At 34.0% G+C, this 15,408-nt stretch overlaps 2 protein-coding genes across 3 annotated transcripts; one reads left to right on the forward strand and one right to left on the reverse strand.

Annotated features, from left to right (window-relative positions):
• The first annotated feature begins 1,496 nt into the window (after positions 1-1,496).
• LOC136201426 (aquaporin NIP1-1-like) lies at positions 1,497-4,659 on the forward strand. Its single transcript, XM_065992091.1, has 5 exons — positions 1,497-1,754; positions 2,046-2,264; positions 3,611-3,817; positions 3,909-3,970; positions 4,169-4,659. Exons 1-5 carry the CDS (start codon positions 1,503-1,505, stop codon positions 4,383-4,385), a joined length of 957 nt encoding a protein of 318 aa, XP_065848163.1. The 5' UTR covers positions 1,497-1,502; the 3' UTR covers positions 4,386-4,659.
• Positions 4,660-5,168: 509 nt separating this feature from the next.
• Positions 5,169-10,785, reverse strand: LOC136234954 (cryptochrome-1). 2 transcript variants are annotated; one of them, XM_066024443.1, is made up of 5 exons: positions 10,164-10,784; positions 9,586-9,804; positions 7,227-7,933; positions 5,608-6,395; positions 5,169-5,520 (listed from the first exon to the last, which is right to left on the reverse strand). In XM_066024443.1, the coding sequence occupies exons 1-5, from the start codon at positions 10,489-10,491 to the stop codon at positions 5,517-5,519; spliced, it is 2,046 nt and encodes a 681-aa protein (XP_065880515.1). In that variant the 5' UTR covers positions 10,492-10,784; the 3' UTR covers positions 5,169-5,516. The 2 variants fall into 2 exon arrangements, with proteins under 2 accessions (XP_065880515.1, XP_065880516.1); XM_066024444.1 differs by lacking the exon at positions 5,169-5,520 and having other exon boundaries at positions 5,604-6,395; positions 10,164-10,785.
• Between the last annotated feature and the right edge of the window lie 4,623 nt (positions 10,786-15,408).

The raw sequence follows: 15,408 nt of genomic DNA on the forward strand, positions 1-15,408 counted from the left end.
AGTGTCTTACCAACTCCCTAAACTTGTTTATTCTAAATACAAAAACTATAATACTAACTCTCAATCCTCATCCATTCGATCTCTCAAACTTGCAACACTCACTCTTATAATAAGTTGAAAAGTAGGAGAAGAGAAAAAAATTACCTCTCCAACAGATGAAGATGCATTTTTAGAATTTAGGTTTAATAGGTTTTTGTAGTTAGTTGTTACAAAATAAACAAGTTTAGAGAGTTGGTGAGATATTATAAAATTGAGAGAGCAAATCTACTTTTATGGAAAAAAAAAATTCAGGGAGTTGGTGATACGAAATAATCAAGTTCAGAGAGCCGATGATGTATCAGACCAAATAAAAAAGTTGAAGAACAATTCTTGGGATAAGGTGCAAAAATACCCCTAACGCTTACAGCCAGAAGCAATTTTATCTCTAACGTCTAAAATGGTGCAATTTTATCCTTAATGTTTGCAGTCAAGAGCAATTTTATCCCAACGTTGGCAAGTTGGGTCAATTTCAGACATTATTATAAAACACAGATATTTTGTCGCTTATTCTGCACCAACTGCATATCAATTCATTTTAAAAAAATCATATTTTCTGTGATTTAATAATAGAAATGGAGATTAATATTTATAAATTTGGCGAAATATTTTGAATTTTTTTTATCCAACTCATACAATAGATAGTATATATTTTAATTTTTTTAAAAAAATTCACGTCTAATCATATGTTTATGAGCAAAACCGCGTGGCGGATCGCTTAGCAGCTGCTGGGCATGGGAGAATGTTAGGTGTTTCTACCCTCTCTGTTCCTCCTTCTTTTCTTTTGCCTTCTCTCTTAGAGGATAGGATTGAGGTCAGCCTTCCTAAACTGATCCCGGTGTAGGTTTTTTTGTTGGTTTTGTTTTTTTTCCTTTCCTTTCTTACCAAAAAAAAATATGTTTATGATCTGTTACTAATGACTGATAAAAATGACTCACATGCGAAGTGTAGATGACAAGATTTATGACTCATGAGACAGTTTTTTGAATTATTTCTCAAATTGATCCAACTTAACAACGTTAGGGTTAAAATTGCTCTTTGCTGCCAATGTTATGAGTAAAATTGCACCAATTTAGACGTTGGAGGTAAAATTGCTCCTATATCTAAGCGTTACGGGTATTTTTGCACCTTATCCCTCAATTCTTGGAATTTTCTATTTAGTTTTGCGAGAGTCTTTAGTTTTGCAACAAAAAAATCACAGACACTCATTTGCAAATCGACGAACCCGCAAGGGTTATTTTTGGAATTGTCCCAATAATTTACCAAATGAATGGAATCAAATCGGTCCAGCTCTCACAAAATTACAAGTAACTAAATTGCTTGCTAGTACAAGTAGTTTTCAAGGGGAAAAAACAACAACTTAGAGCATATTCTGGTCACAGTTCTTGGACTACATCCTATAATTCTGTATAAAATCAATTTTATTCTCTGGTTTTACTGATTACATAATCAAAATCAAAATAAAAATGTCTAGCCCTTCAATTTCAGTCACTAGTGAGCTCTCACCAAAACATCAACTTGCAAATAAACGCACCCTTGGTAAAGAACACAAGGAAATGTCTAGCCCCATTTCCATATCCGTCACTAGCGAGCTGTCGCCAAAAATGCAACTCGCTTTTAAACAACAACTTGTTGCTACCGAACCTAAGGCGACCAAGGTTTTCGTCGAAGACGATGCCTATGCAGATGCAGATGCTTCTCCATCCATTTTCCAGAAGGTAGAGTTAGATCATGTTCTTTGTTACTTAATTTCAGTATCAATCAGTTCAGTTTAACATTCAGTTCAATTCATTAATCGGTTCAGTAATTTCTAAAGGATTATATTATTATTTCAGTTTTAGTAGAATTCAGTTCAGTTCAATTAATTTGAGTGAAAAAGAACAGAGCCTTATTGTTGCTTTGTTTCCATATAGTAGTGTTAGTGTGACGCTAATTAGTTTCGAGTTAATTTTATTTTTGGTGACGGAAATATAATTAAAATGTGTTTTTTTGTTTATGTTTTTGAGCAGGTTCTCGCAGAGTTCGTAGGCACGTATTTTCTTGTATTTGTGGGGTGTGGGGCTGCTCTTACAGACAGAATTCTTCAACTATCATTTTTGGGGATAGCAATAGTTTGGGGTGTGATTTTGATGGCATTAATATATGCAGTTGGTCATATTTCTGGTGCACATTTCAATCCTGCTGTTTCCATTGCCTTTGCTGCTGCCCAAAAATTCCCCTGGAAACATGTGAGGATTTGTCACGAAGTGAATCGGATCGGCTATTTTATTAAACAAGTTTAATACGCAGAAAAACAAATTGCAAACTAACTCAAAACACAATATTTATATGGTTATTTCTGAGAATCAAGATCACGAGCGGAGATAATGGGGGTAGGAGGCCTCAGCCCCTCCCCCAACAGCCGCCGAAATTACCTTTACCTGGAATGGTTCCAGCCCGTCTTCGGAAGATTGAGATTAGAAGTGTCAAGATAGCGTGAGAAAAAAATTTATATATGCATGTGTAAAATTGACCCATCAACAAATATTCGACACTGAGATTACAAGAGTAGAATTTGGAATTCATACAATTTTTCTCACTTAAAACACTCCTTTTTACATTTATTATAGGGTAAATAATTTATTAGTCCCCACATTCCTAGGTAACATATTGTTCAGTCCCCTATTTTGAAAAACACATTATAATCGTTTGTCAATATTAATCTTCATGTCATTTTGTCTATGTCTTTTAGATTTTTAACTGAACATATCTTAGCTTTTAGGACAAACATAGTACAATATAAAATGGTCATATTACTCTGTTATTTTTTGTCTGTCAATTTATGCCAAATATAACTGTTAAAACGGTAAACGTTGTTGTCGTATGACCAAGAGGTCACAGGCTCGAGTCTTAGGAGCGGCCTCTTGCCAAATAAATTGGCTGGGGAAGGCTTGCCCCAGTACACCCTTGTGGTGGGACCCCTCCCCGGACCCTCACTCAGCGGGGACACGTAGTGCGACCGGGCCGCCCTTTATAACTGTTAAAAATCTAAAAAAATAAGACAATGACCAAAAGGTTAATAGTGAAAAAAAGATAGGAACCTTGTAATGCGTTTTTCAAAATAAGAAGACTAAACAATGTGTTAAGTAAAAAATATGAAACTAATAAATTATTTACCCTTTATTATACAGGCCATATGAAGTCTCAACGTCCTCAAAACACCTAATCATATTATGACTTTTTAGTATAAACAAAACAAGAAACAATATTTTTTTAATTTTGGAAATTAGCGATGAAATCGCGACAAACGAGAATGGAATTTCCGTCGCTACAAAAGGAGAATGTTGGCTGTTTCATTCAATTCAAAGCATCTTGGCAAACTTCCTTTTTAACCAAAATTAATTCAAATAACTTTATAATCGATTTTTGAATGATTTTCGAGTGCCCGAAACTTATATTTGCGTATTTTCTAACCTCTATTCATGTCTTTTATTACTTAATTTCAAACTCTTTTATGTTTATAACAGAACTCGTTGCAAAACGCAACAAACTTCGTATTTAAAATGTGTTATTTACATATTTCTATGTTGTGTAGGTGCCTGCATATATCTTGGTTCAGATACTGGGGGCAACAGTTGCTAGTCTCACCCTTAAAGCCATGTACAGTAAAGAGGATGATATTGAAATAATTGTGACTTCTTACAAAGATTCGACTTCTCATCTTGAAGCTATAATTTGGGAATTTATAGCCACTTTTCTTTTGATGTTCGTGATAAGCGGTGTTGCTACAGATGATAGAGCGGTACGTCTCTAATATTCTTTCGCTTCATTCTTCTTAACAATCCTAATATGCTTGCAATGAACTAACCCTCGTCGCTAATTATACATGGCAGAGCAAAAACATTGCTGGAGTAGCTATTGGTGGCACATTGATGATTGATGCGATGCTTATCGGGTAAATACGAGTTGAGTTTAATATATAATTACACATCTAAACTTGTAACATTTTGATGTTCAACATCATGTATTAAGTACAAGGTGTCAAACAATAAAAATTATGATGTGTAATTTTGTATTAAGTGACATAAATTGCTTGAACTTAGTACATTTTGCAACAGGCTCGATTATAAGGGGTTTTCGATGAAATTTGCAGGCCGATCACCGGAGCTTCGCTGAACCCTGCAAGAAGCTTAGGCCCTGCTATTGTATCAGGTGTTTACAAGAATCTTTGGGTGTATATTGTTTCTCCTATATTTGGAGCATTAGCTGCATCTCTTGTGTACAAAATGTTAAGAGTATCTGAACCTGAAAAACCTCAAGAGAAGAGTAAATCTGTATTCAATCATCTTTATACACCAGGCGAACCGTAGAGTGATCGAAACGTACTATGTTTCGATTGTTTAGTATTATACCTCAATGTATAAAGCATGACCCGGATTAGAATAAAAAGATGAAAAATTCCTACAAAATTGTTCTTTCTTTTCTCTATAATTCAAGAGCTACTTTAAAACATGTCTACATGTACAACTAATAGATATTTATTGAACCCTTATCTTTAATGCAAGTAGACACGTTTTAAAGCCGTGAAGTTCAATAGATTATATATAGGCCAAGGAGGACAATGTCTACATGGTATTGGACTAAACTGTTGTCTATGTTGCACAAACGGACACGAAACACTAGTGAATGAAAGTTTTTGTGCAACATAGGCTGTTTCAATTGGTGTGAGAACCGACTCTACATCAACGATGTTTGCTTCGGGGACAAACGAGATGGAAACCGGTGGACTTGTAATGACTAGTACGGAGTGAGTGGCACCAGGTTGGAAGGGATGAGCAAAGAGCAGCCTAAAAAATTACGATGGAGACGAGAATCACATCGGAAATGAAGGGAAAATGATTGATCTATATTAGTAAAGTTTGTTTCTAATATAGCCTATTTACTCCCTCTCCATTTCCAACGTGTGATTCAGTTCGCTCTTGGCCCCATCACCATCCTTTAAGAGCACTCCTTACACAGGCCTTCCACCCCAGCACCAACCGCTCACAACCAGGTTGTTACGGTATCTTTTTCTTTCCCCTCAAATTTTCTCTAACTTAAGACTCAAATGCAGAAGAAAACAATGGCTAGGAGGAATGATTAAAATGCAAAAATAAGTGTAAATGATCTGCCTAATCAATTAAAAATAAGCAAGCACAAACGTAGGTTTATTAGAGAACTACAGATCCCTATGATCACTCTCATTCCCTGATTTATAAATACTATACAGCATAACTATGTATTATGGTACAAATACAGGGTAAAAAGGATAGCAGATGTTCTTACTACCTCTGTCTATCTTCACTATCATACATTTTTAAGGTCAAAACACCAAGCTCAATAGAATTATCAGAAGATCATAGCTGGAGAATGACTTCCTTTTTCCAGGATTAAGTTTTCCCGTGTTCTCCTCTTCCTCGTGTCCGGTCTGGTCCAGTCCGGCCCAGCAATGGTTATATGTTTTACCTGTTAATTTGATAGACAGTCAATGTCAGGCATAAATTATCAAGTTTCAAGTGTATTTACTGAGCTTATAGAGATCAAACTTCTTACCCGGTCTGCGATAGCCGCCTCCAATTTACTACCTGATGAGCTTGTGAATGCCTTGGCAAATAAGAACTTGCTCCCATTCCATTTTCATCTCCAGCATACTGTTCTGAGTAACTTGTACTTGGAGGTGACCAAACCGGAACTATGCCTCCATCCCTTTCTCGCCTACTACTACTACTCGACGATTCTGCTGTTGAATCTTCAGTATGTGCTGGACCTCCAAGAGCATTAAAACGCATCATGTTGTTGTTCGCACGAATAGTTTGTGTAGTGTCTCTTCTTTGTTCTTGATTGACATTTAAAGTTCTTGGCACCTCCGCTCTGCTATCTTCTGCTGCATTCCGAAGATCGGAGGAAGTTTCTTCCTCTTCAGCTCTAAGCAGAGAACAAGTCATGCTTGGAACCATCTGATCCTCATAACGCCGAATTGTAGTAGGTGGAATGTTTCTTACAGGCCCATGGTTTTCCTCCATAAGTATGTCTCGAGGGAAGGCGATTGGGGCTGAGTCAGTTGAGTCTCCAAGCCCTTCCTCAGTCCCATTCTCGATTGCAGCTCTGGAAGCTGCTTCTAGCTGCCACATTTCTGCAAGTGCTTCTTGCAATCTCACTTTGGCTGCTTCTATTCCTACAATCGGGAGAGGGTAATTTGATCCCAGCTCGATTCCGGCAGCTTGGAGTACAGATTCTGGAGCATTCCATGGATGATGTATCCATTCAGTAGGTAGCCTTGCAAGTTCAGGAAGCCACCTCCGCACATATTCTCCATTTGGGTCAGTTCTGTAACCCTCAAACTGTAGAAGAATAACAAGTGAATGAGAAAGGTTAGCAACAGGCCTATATGTCAAAAAACAAAAACTTAAGCAAGATTTGCACTCGAACTCTAAGTGCCCGTTTGATCCTTCTTTATGGTGTTTTACTCCAAACAACAAATATAGGAGTGCATGGTTAGAATTGAGAAACAACTGCTGATGGTTATTTATTAAGGAAAATCAATTAACATCTACTAAATACCAGCAACGATAAACAACTAACAACAATAACAAAAATTAAGCGGCAACAACTGAACCAAACAGGCTCTAAGCTTAAGTTGATATGTAAAGCTAATAAGAAGAGTTTTAGAGTCGAATTCTAATACTCTCTTGATCTAATAGCTAATACATAAAGCAACAAGAATATCTTCCAAGCTTAAGCTGGTACATAAAGCTACAAGAAGAGTTTTGGCTTAGCTAATATGTAAAGCTACAGAAATATTTCTCGACTCAAATTCTAAGCTTAAGCTGATACGTAAAGCTCCAAGAAATATTTTTGGATTCAAACACTAAGCTTAAGTTGATACATCCCACTACAAAGCTTATACGTAAAGCTACAAAAAGAAATAGTTTTACTCAAAACTTTAAACCTCATTACTAGTAGGCTGTGATACTATATTTTCCATTTGCTTCCAATAGTTCGACCTATCCAGAAAAATTGTCTTAAATAACCATTAAACTAAAAGGTTAACATGAACAGGCAAATCTAACAAAAAAAGACCACTCATAACAAGAATGGTTATACCATACCATCAACATCAGGCAAAACAAACAGAAATAGGCCACTCATAAACTAAAAAATGTTGTCTGCACCTGTGGATTGTCGATGCGATCAAAGTCTCTGCTGTCAGGGAGAGTACCAGAAATGTACTGCCAACCAAGAGCATCACTTTCTAAATCTGCATCCAAAAGGGTGTCCCAAAAATACTTCATTCCCCATCTCCATGGAAGCTGTAGAACCTTCACAAAGAAACTTGAAACCACAACTCTTATTCGATCATGAAGCCACCCAGTAGCCCATAACTCTCTCATTCCTGCATCAACTAATGGATAACCAGTTCTACCTTGTCTCCAAGCCTTAAAATACCCTTCATCCACAACCCAAGGGAAGAATTTCAGGTGCCCAAGAAGAGGCCTTTCATGGCTATAAGGATGGTTAAAACTCATGTATCTTGAATATTCCCTCAGACCAATTGATTTTAGAAACAAGTTTACACTTTCTTCTCCAGCTTTGTTTCCTTCGTTCGCCCACAGGACTTGCCTGATTCGAACAAGATGAAACACTTTTCTCACACTTACCTCCCCAAAATGCAAATGAGGTGAAAGAAAAGAGGTTGTTGCACTGTCTGCTTTCCTACGGTTCTTAGAGTACTCAATTAGAGGTCCATTTACAAACGTTGTCAAGGCCTTATCAGCATTGCTCCACCCTGGAGACCAAGCCCGAGAAAGCAATGCGTTGCTTCCTTTCTCTGATTCATCTTCAAAGATAAGTGTGTCTGCAGGGCATCTAGATATATCACCTGGAAAATGCAAGGTATAAAGTAGATTGGAGATGGAAAACAAAAACAATTATTCAAATCCCAAATGATAAGATATGGTTAAAGGTTCAACAATACTATTTATATTATGTGTGACACATGCTTTACACAAATGCCTATGGCTTAATGCACCAAGAGCCCCTTAAGTTGGCTCGAAAAACCGATTAGCATCCTGAACTTCAAAATTATCTCATTAGCCCCCTGAACTTGCTTAAAATGACATGATTAATCCCTATGTGCAACATGGTAGAATATGAGGAGATTTGGGTAAGTTGAAGCATGTATCACTTTAAGCAAGTTTAGGGGACCAATAGGTCATTTTAAACGCGTTCAAGGGACCAATAGGTCACTTTAAGCACATTCAAGAGATCAATAAGTCACTTTACCAAGTTCAAGGGGACAATCAGTTTTTTGAGTCATGTTGAAGGAGCTAAGTCAATTCCTATTAAGCTTGAAGCATGAATACTCACCTCTAAATCTACCATGTCGATGAACTATTTGATCCGAAAGTGGATAAAGTTTAAATATAGTGATATGGAAGATACAACACAGGCTCAAGCCACTCTCAGGTCCAATACACACAACATGCCCTCAATGAGTCCAGAGACCCATCCAATACCCTATTATATAGTTTTTACATAATCTTAAATGCCGAAACCAGAACAAAATTTTAAGAGGACTGTCATATAACAATTAAAATATTACAAAAAGTCCTCAAAATAACATATTATAAACTGCACATATCACATTGATGTTTGAACTACAACTGCATATATGTTTACTTGATTCAAGTTCTTTAGCGTTTTATTCTTGGTTAATAACATATTTGTCCTTATTTTATAATAAAAGGGCGGCCCGGTCGCATTACGCGTCCCCGCTGAGCGAGGGTCCGGGGAGGGGTCCCACCGCAAGGGTGTATATATACAAATTAATTCAGAATATATATATAAAATTAAATTATCAAATCTTCAATTTAATAATTAAAATAATCAATCAACCAATTCAATTCAATCGGTTCAACTGTTAAAAAAAATTGATATTTGAGAAAAGATTATTTAAGTACATACGACTTTTACAACTTTAAAAAGTAATTAATTTACATAGTATAGTAATTAAATTTTATAGTAAATATAACAATTATAATGTAATGAAGTGAAGAGTAAATTACACCCATGGCCTCAAAATTTTGCCCTTATTTTCATTCAGGGATCATAATATCCGATTTTGAAGTTCAAGGGCATAATGAAAGTAACATCAAAGTTCAAGGGCCATGTGTGTAATTTAGCCATGAAATAAAATAAATATATAAATAAAATCTTTAAATTAGTGAATTTTCTATGTGAAGAGAGAGTGAGAGAAAAAGGGTGCACGGATGGGGTTAGAATTGTCAACCTTTGCTGCTTATGGATGAAAAAAGAGAAAGGAAAAGATTAGTCTTCTGCAAGACTGCAACCCCATTTCACAATAAAAACAGAGGAACAGTCTGTTTTATTTTACCTTGTATTAAACAGGGGCGAGCCGACCAGGCGGAGGGAGGAGGAGGTCCTCTTCCGGGCGACAGACCCCTGATTATCTCCAACACAAACATGGAAAATTAACTGACATGAAATGGAAAAGATTGGAAAAGGACAAACCTGCAATAATCCTCTTGGGAGGAAGAAGAGGTGACTCTGGATCATAAGGCATACTAAGGCATCTTTCCCAGAATCCAGCAAAAGTCGTGAAAGGCCGTCCTTGAGCATCATTAATATCCCACGGTTCATACAGCAAATCCGCATTAAAAGATCTTACAGCTATGCCTTTAGCAGTCAAAAGCTCCTTCGCCCTATGATCCCTAACCAGTGACAACGGATCTACAAAACAACAAATTCCCCCAATTTAACAAGATTGTAACAGAAAATTAAGGGGGAAATTAATTATCTAACCCTAACTCTCTCTGGGACAATTTATCAAACACCTTAGAAGCAATTCACAATTCAAAATTCAAATTAATTTTTCTAACCCCAACTCTCTCTGGGACAATTTATCAAACACCTTATAAGCAATTCAAAATTCAAGTTAATTTTTCTAACCCCAACTCTCTCTGGGACAATTTATCAAACACCTTAGAAGCAATTCAAAATTGGGAACTCAGCCGCATCTAAATCATTCATCCAAACGAACACATACGATCAGAATTAAGAAATAAAGGAGTTAAGTTAGATTGACTGACCATACAAGTGGTTGAAGAAAATCTGAGTAGCACCAGTAGTCTTAACAACATCAAGAAGAGAAGCAACACTATCAGATGATCTTTTAGTGAGAAGAACAGTACCAAGAGTCCTCAAATAAGAATCAAGATGAGCCAAACTCTGTTTAAGCCACCATCTAGAAACTCTACCTGGATAATAATGACCTTCTTCTTCAGGTGCCCAAATAAAAACAGCAACAACAGCACCAGCTCTAACACCAGCAGCAAGTGCTGGATTATCTTCAACCCTCAGATCTCTCCTAAACCAGACTATACTACATCCACCACCACCACCACCACCACCTGACATCTCTCAATTACACAGACACAGTCTCTCTTTCTTTCTATATCAGCTAACTACCATAATTATCTCTCTCACTATCTATGTTTTGTTTCCCCCTTTTCTAAATTTCTTTTCAATTGAACTATGAACAAGGGGGAAAAAGAAAAGAATTATCTTTTATTTAATAATTTTGCTCCAAAATTATTGGGTGGAAAATGATATTGAAATAGGGTTAAGTAATTTATTTTGTTGTATTTTGCAGCCAAAAAAGGTTTGTCCTTTGAAGAAAGAAGTATGGAGAGTGAGTGAATAGGATTGGTTAATGGAAAGTGGGGACATTTAGCAAATTGATAGACAACTTGCAACCACAACTTTTTATATATGGATTTAATAATAATAATAAAAAAATGATATAAATTCATATATCTTACTTATCCTATGCAAGAAAACAAATCTCACCCACCTCTCTAGTTCCTTCTCTAATCCTCTCTCTTTGACAGGGTGGATTTTTCTTTCCAATATTAATGTCATTTAGAAATTAGAGCCTAATTAAGCAACTTTTATAAATCATTGAGAAAAGTATATAAGAGAAAAGCTATGTTTCTTTTTTTTTTAAATATGTCAAAGTTAGAAAAAAAAAATGATTATGATGTTAGTATTTAATGACGTGTTATGTTGATTTGTTGATTATTGACGAGGCTCGGTGAAATATTGAATTTTGATGATATAATATGTTGATTCGATAATATGACATGTTATCTATAACATTGTAACATTGATAAACTGCATGATCAAATCAATTTTTTTTTTCTAATTTTGTAGTATCAAATTTTCTTTTTCTAACTTTGCAATATACACGTTTTTTAGTTAAATGTACATCATTTTTATTTATGAGTTTTGATTTCTATTGTTGTGTGAGTTTACAGAAAGAGTATTGGCGGCTGTCTTGTTGGTTTTAGATCATAATCAATTTGTCTTTAGATCTTATTACGGTCATGTTCTTGATGGTTGTAATGGGTTGATTCATTCGTTTAGTGATGTTAGTATCATTTTTGCTAGTCATTCTGTGAATAGTATTGCCCATAAACTTACAAGGCATCATATTCTATATCAGGACTGATGGAGTGGCATACTAGTCCTCCAGATTTCATTATTCAAGCCTTATATTCTAATTCTATTTAATATATGATATTTTCTTTTCTATATATATATGATATTGTTGTCATCAATATAACCTGTTGTATAGAAAATGTTGTGAGGAAAAGTATGGTAAGAAAAAAATTGATAAGTATTATACATGATAAAATTTCTAAAAGTTAAAAAATAATAAATACATGATGTTATATGGAAAGTTAATACTATTTTTGTCCAAAACAAAAATAACATTAGCCTTTCTTATAAATTGTGAATATAATTTCTTCAAAATCTACAAATTTTTAATATTTTTTAAGAGTAGCGTGCCTAACTTTTAAGAAAAGTAGTTCTATATAGACTTGTTCAAGAGCCTGATAGTCAGCCTAGTCCGTTCAAGTCCGCCTCTCATGAGTTGGGCTTGGACATGTATGTTTGAAAATGAGTCCAATCCAAACTCACTCAAACCTACACATATAATGGATTGGGCTTGAGATTTGCCTTAAACGCTCAAATTCAACCTGGCCCAGTCCGCCCTTATAGTATATATATTTTTTATTAACTCTATTTGAATTTTATTACTTTATTAAATATTTTTTAGTTCCATAAATATATCTTTATTAAATTGTATTGAATTAATTAACTAAAATTTTAATTTTACTGTGCATATTTATATTTTAATATTATATTTTTAATTAATTTTTAATATAAATATATATTAGTTGACTTGACAAGTTTGGAAATCAGTTTTCTTATCTTGGTCCAACCCGGCTCGAATCCAATATAAAAATAAGGGTAAATAATTATAAGGTCCCTGAGTTTTTTACTTAATACACTAGTCAGTCCCTCCATTTTTAGAAATAATTATATAGTCCCTCAGTTTTTGTGTTCATCAACTCCTTAGTCCTTATGTTTGAGTCAATGGTCAAATCAAATTATACCAAATAAATTTTAAAATACCAAAATTACCCTTTACTTTATGTTTTAATAATAAAACATCTATTTTTTCTATTTTATGTTTTTTTCTTCTTTTTTCCTACATAATCTCTACAATATTGAGTAATTAATTTATTGAATTTTATATAATTATAGAACTTTAATTTAGTAGCCTAAAGATTTATTGACTAAAAAATGAATGAAAAATATTTCAAAAATTATTAAAATATGAGCAAAACTATATAAATTTTGTAAAAATTAATCTTTATTTATCTCTAATAAATTTTATAAATGAAGAAAAAATATTATTTTTAAATTTTTTATTAGTATTTAATGTTAGTTTAAAGACATTATATTAAAAAATAAAAATTTAAGAGAATCAAAATATATTTTTAATGATTAGTATATACAATTATATAAATTTTGGTGTATAAATACTTTATAAACTTTATTAAAACTATTGCATTAAAAGATAAAAAAAAATTTATGTAAATAATTAGGGGCAAATTGGACTTTTATCTACAAAAATAGATGGAAGGACTAAAGAATTGATTAAAATAAAATTTAAGGACCTTATAATAATATGATGGACCTACTAGTATGTTAATAAAAAACGTAAAGACTTTATAATTATTTACCCTAAAAATAATGTAGGTTACGTTGAACTTGGACAAAGTAGTTTAGTATAAAATTTGATTAGCCCCGACCCATCTCATAAATAGGTCTTTTGCATCTATCAAAATGTTGCTTTTACCTAAAAAAACTAGGAAAACTGATTTGAAAGTTTAAAAAATCAACATTGTCTCATGGAATTAGGAATGACAACGGGTAGGGTACCCGCGGGTAGTGTCAATCTCAAACTCTTACCCGTTTATTTTTAAATTATCCGTACCCGTCCCATTACCCTAACATGTATATTTTTTGCATCTCATACCCGTCTCATTTAATTCACGGGTACCCACGGTATCTTTATCCGTTAAAAATCAATAAATAAAACAAAAAATATTACAAATTTAATAAAGTATAAATTTAATAAACCATCCATCTAAAAATTGAATAAATGAAACCTTAATTAATAAAAATAAAGTAGCTTAATGGTATCACTAAATGATTGAAGAATAAAAAGTTAGGGTTCAAATCTTACATTTTACATCTAAAAAACAATAATATTAAAAGAGTTATGACGGGTAACGGGTATCCTGGGGGTATTCCCATACCCGTCCCATTATCCTAACGGGTAATTTTTTGATCTCATACCCATCCCATACCCTTTTATACAGGGTACGGGTAGTTCCATTAGAGTCGAGTAGTGTCGGATATATACTTGCGGATACAGTACTCGTTACCATCCCTACATGAGATGATATATAAACTTCTTTGCATGTCTCTTTATGCTATTAACATTTTGATGACTTTAGCCCGAAACTACCTCGTGCCCTAAAATAAATTTACCATAAAAGGCATATAATTAAAATTAGGAGTGAGATCAGTTCAGTTCGATTTATTCCGAGATTGAAAATCTCCTCATTACATCTACCGAAAACCAACAGTACAATTTGTTTGATCTTATAAAAAACCAACAATTCAATTCAATACTTGATATTTTGTTTGGGTATTTAATTTGATTCAATAATCTCTACCATATATCTTCATTCCTGAAGAAAAGGTTTTTATTAAGTATTCATTCCAATTTAGTATTTCTATTACTAAATTAAGTAAAATGACAAGATTGTGTGAGGACATGTTTGGGATTTGGTGAGCATCAGATTCTACAAAATGGGAATATATAATCATGAAGATATTTAATTAACCAATAGGGTAATTACTAGTAATTAGTATTAAAAGATATTGATAAGTTGAGAAAATAAAAAATATGTGAAGGGAGAGTTATTGGAAGGGGACAACAAGTATGGGTAAGGAGGGAGAGATAAGAATGCTGACTAGTTGTCATTGGCCCTTTATCTTCCAAAGTGGGCCATACTTCTTCTTTGTTTAGGGTTTTCATAAAGCTTAGATTCCATCTTCTTTTATGTCACTATTATAAGTGATTATGATGTATACACACACTTTCTCTCTCTAACATTTTCTACATATCATATTGTCTTAACTTAAGCTCAATTTGATCATTAAATGAGCAAAAAAGGTCATTTCTTGTTTATACTTATGATTTTCCAATCAAACAAATTACAATCATTATTTAATTGTTATTAGTTATTGGGATGGAGATTAATTGATTCTTCTTTCAAAATAATTATAAATAAACATTGATTCGTAATCAAGTTGAGTCACTCAACTCATTAGAAAATTGACGAGTTTGAATTTGAATTCAAAGTTATACTTTTGAATTGTTGAGTTGCTCCACCAGCTTGTGTGATTCAATAAACTACGATTATAGAAAGTGTTTAGAAAAGCAGTTGTTAATTGAGCGGAGAGTTGGAACTATGTCTGTTTTAAGGTGGCATTCTATCTTGAAGCGAATGTAGCATCAGGTCGTTCATGCGTTTCTTCATTCTCCTCGCTCTAAACCTTATTCAGAGCATCGAACAAAGAATATTCTATAAGACTCGGAAAGGAAGAAATATTAAGTGGTATTGTATATAGGAGACAGGCTTTGCCTAATGGTCGATGCGTGCAATAGGTTTTATTAGGTATTACTAGTCCATCAATGGCACGTAAACTCCCTTATCTGGGAAAATACACGCCATATCTTTGCTTAGGTGCATTTGTTGAACACTTGTTTATTACTCTCAGGTTCAGCTATTGCCTAAAGCATGAATGTATTAATTGTGTTCATGAACTTTGCTTGCGAATAACTCTTTGATTATTTTCATTTTTGACATTACTTTAACCCAAAACTACATAGTTTTAGAACATACA

Source organism: Euphorbia lathyris, chromosome 7 (genome assembly GCF_963576675.1).
Source record: "Euphorbia lathyris chromosome 7, ddEupLath1.1, whole genome shotgun sequence".
NCBI lineage: Eukaryota > Viridiplantae > Streptophyta > Magnoliopsida > Malpighiales > Euphorbiaceae > Euphorbia > Euphorbia lathyris.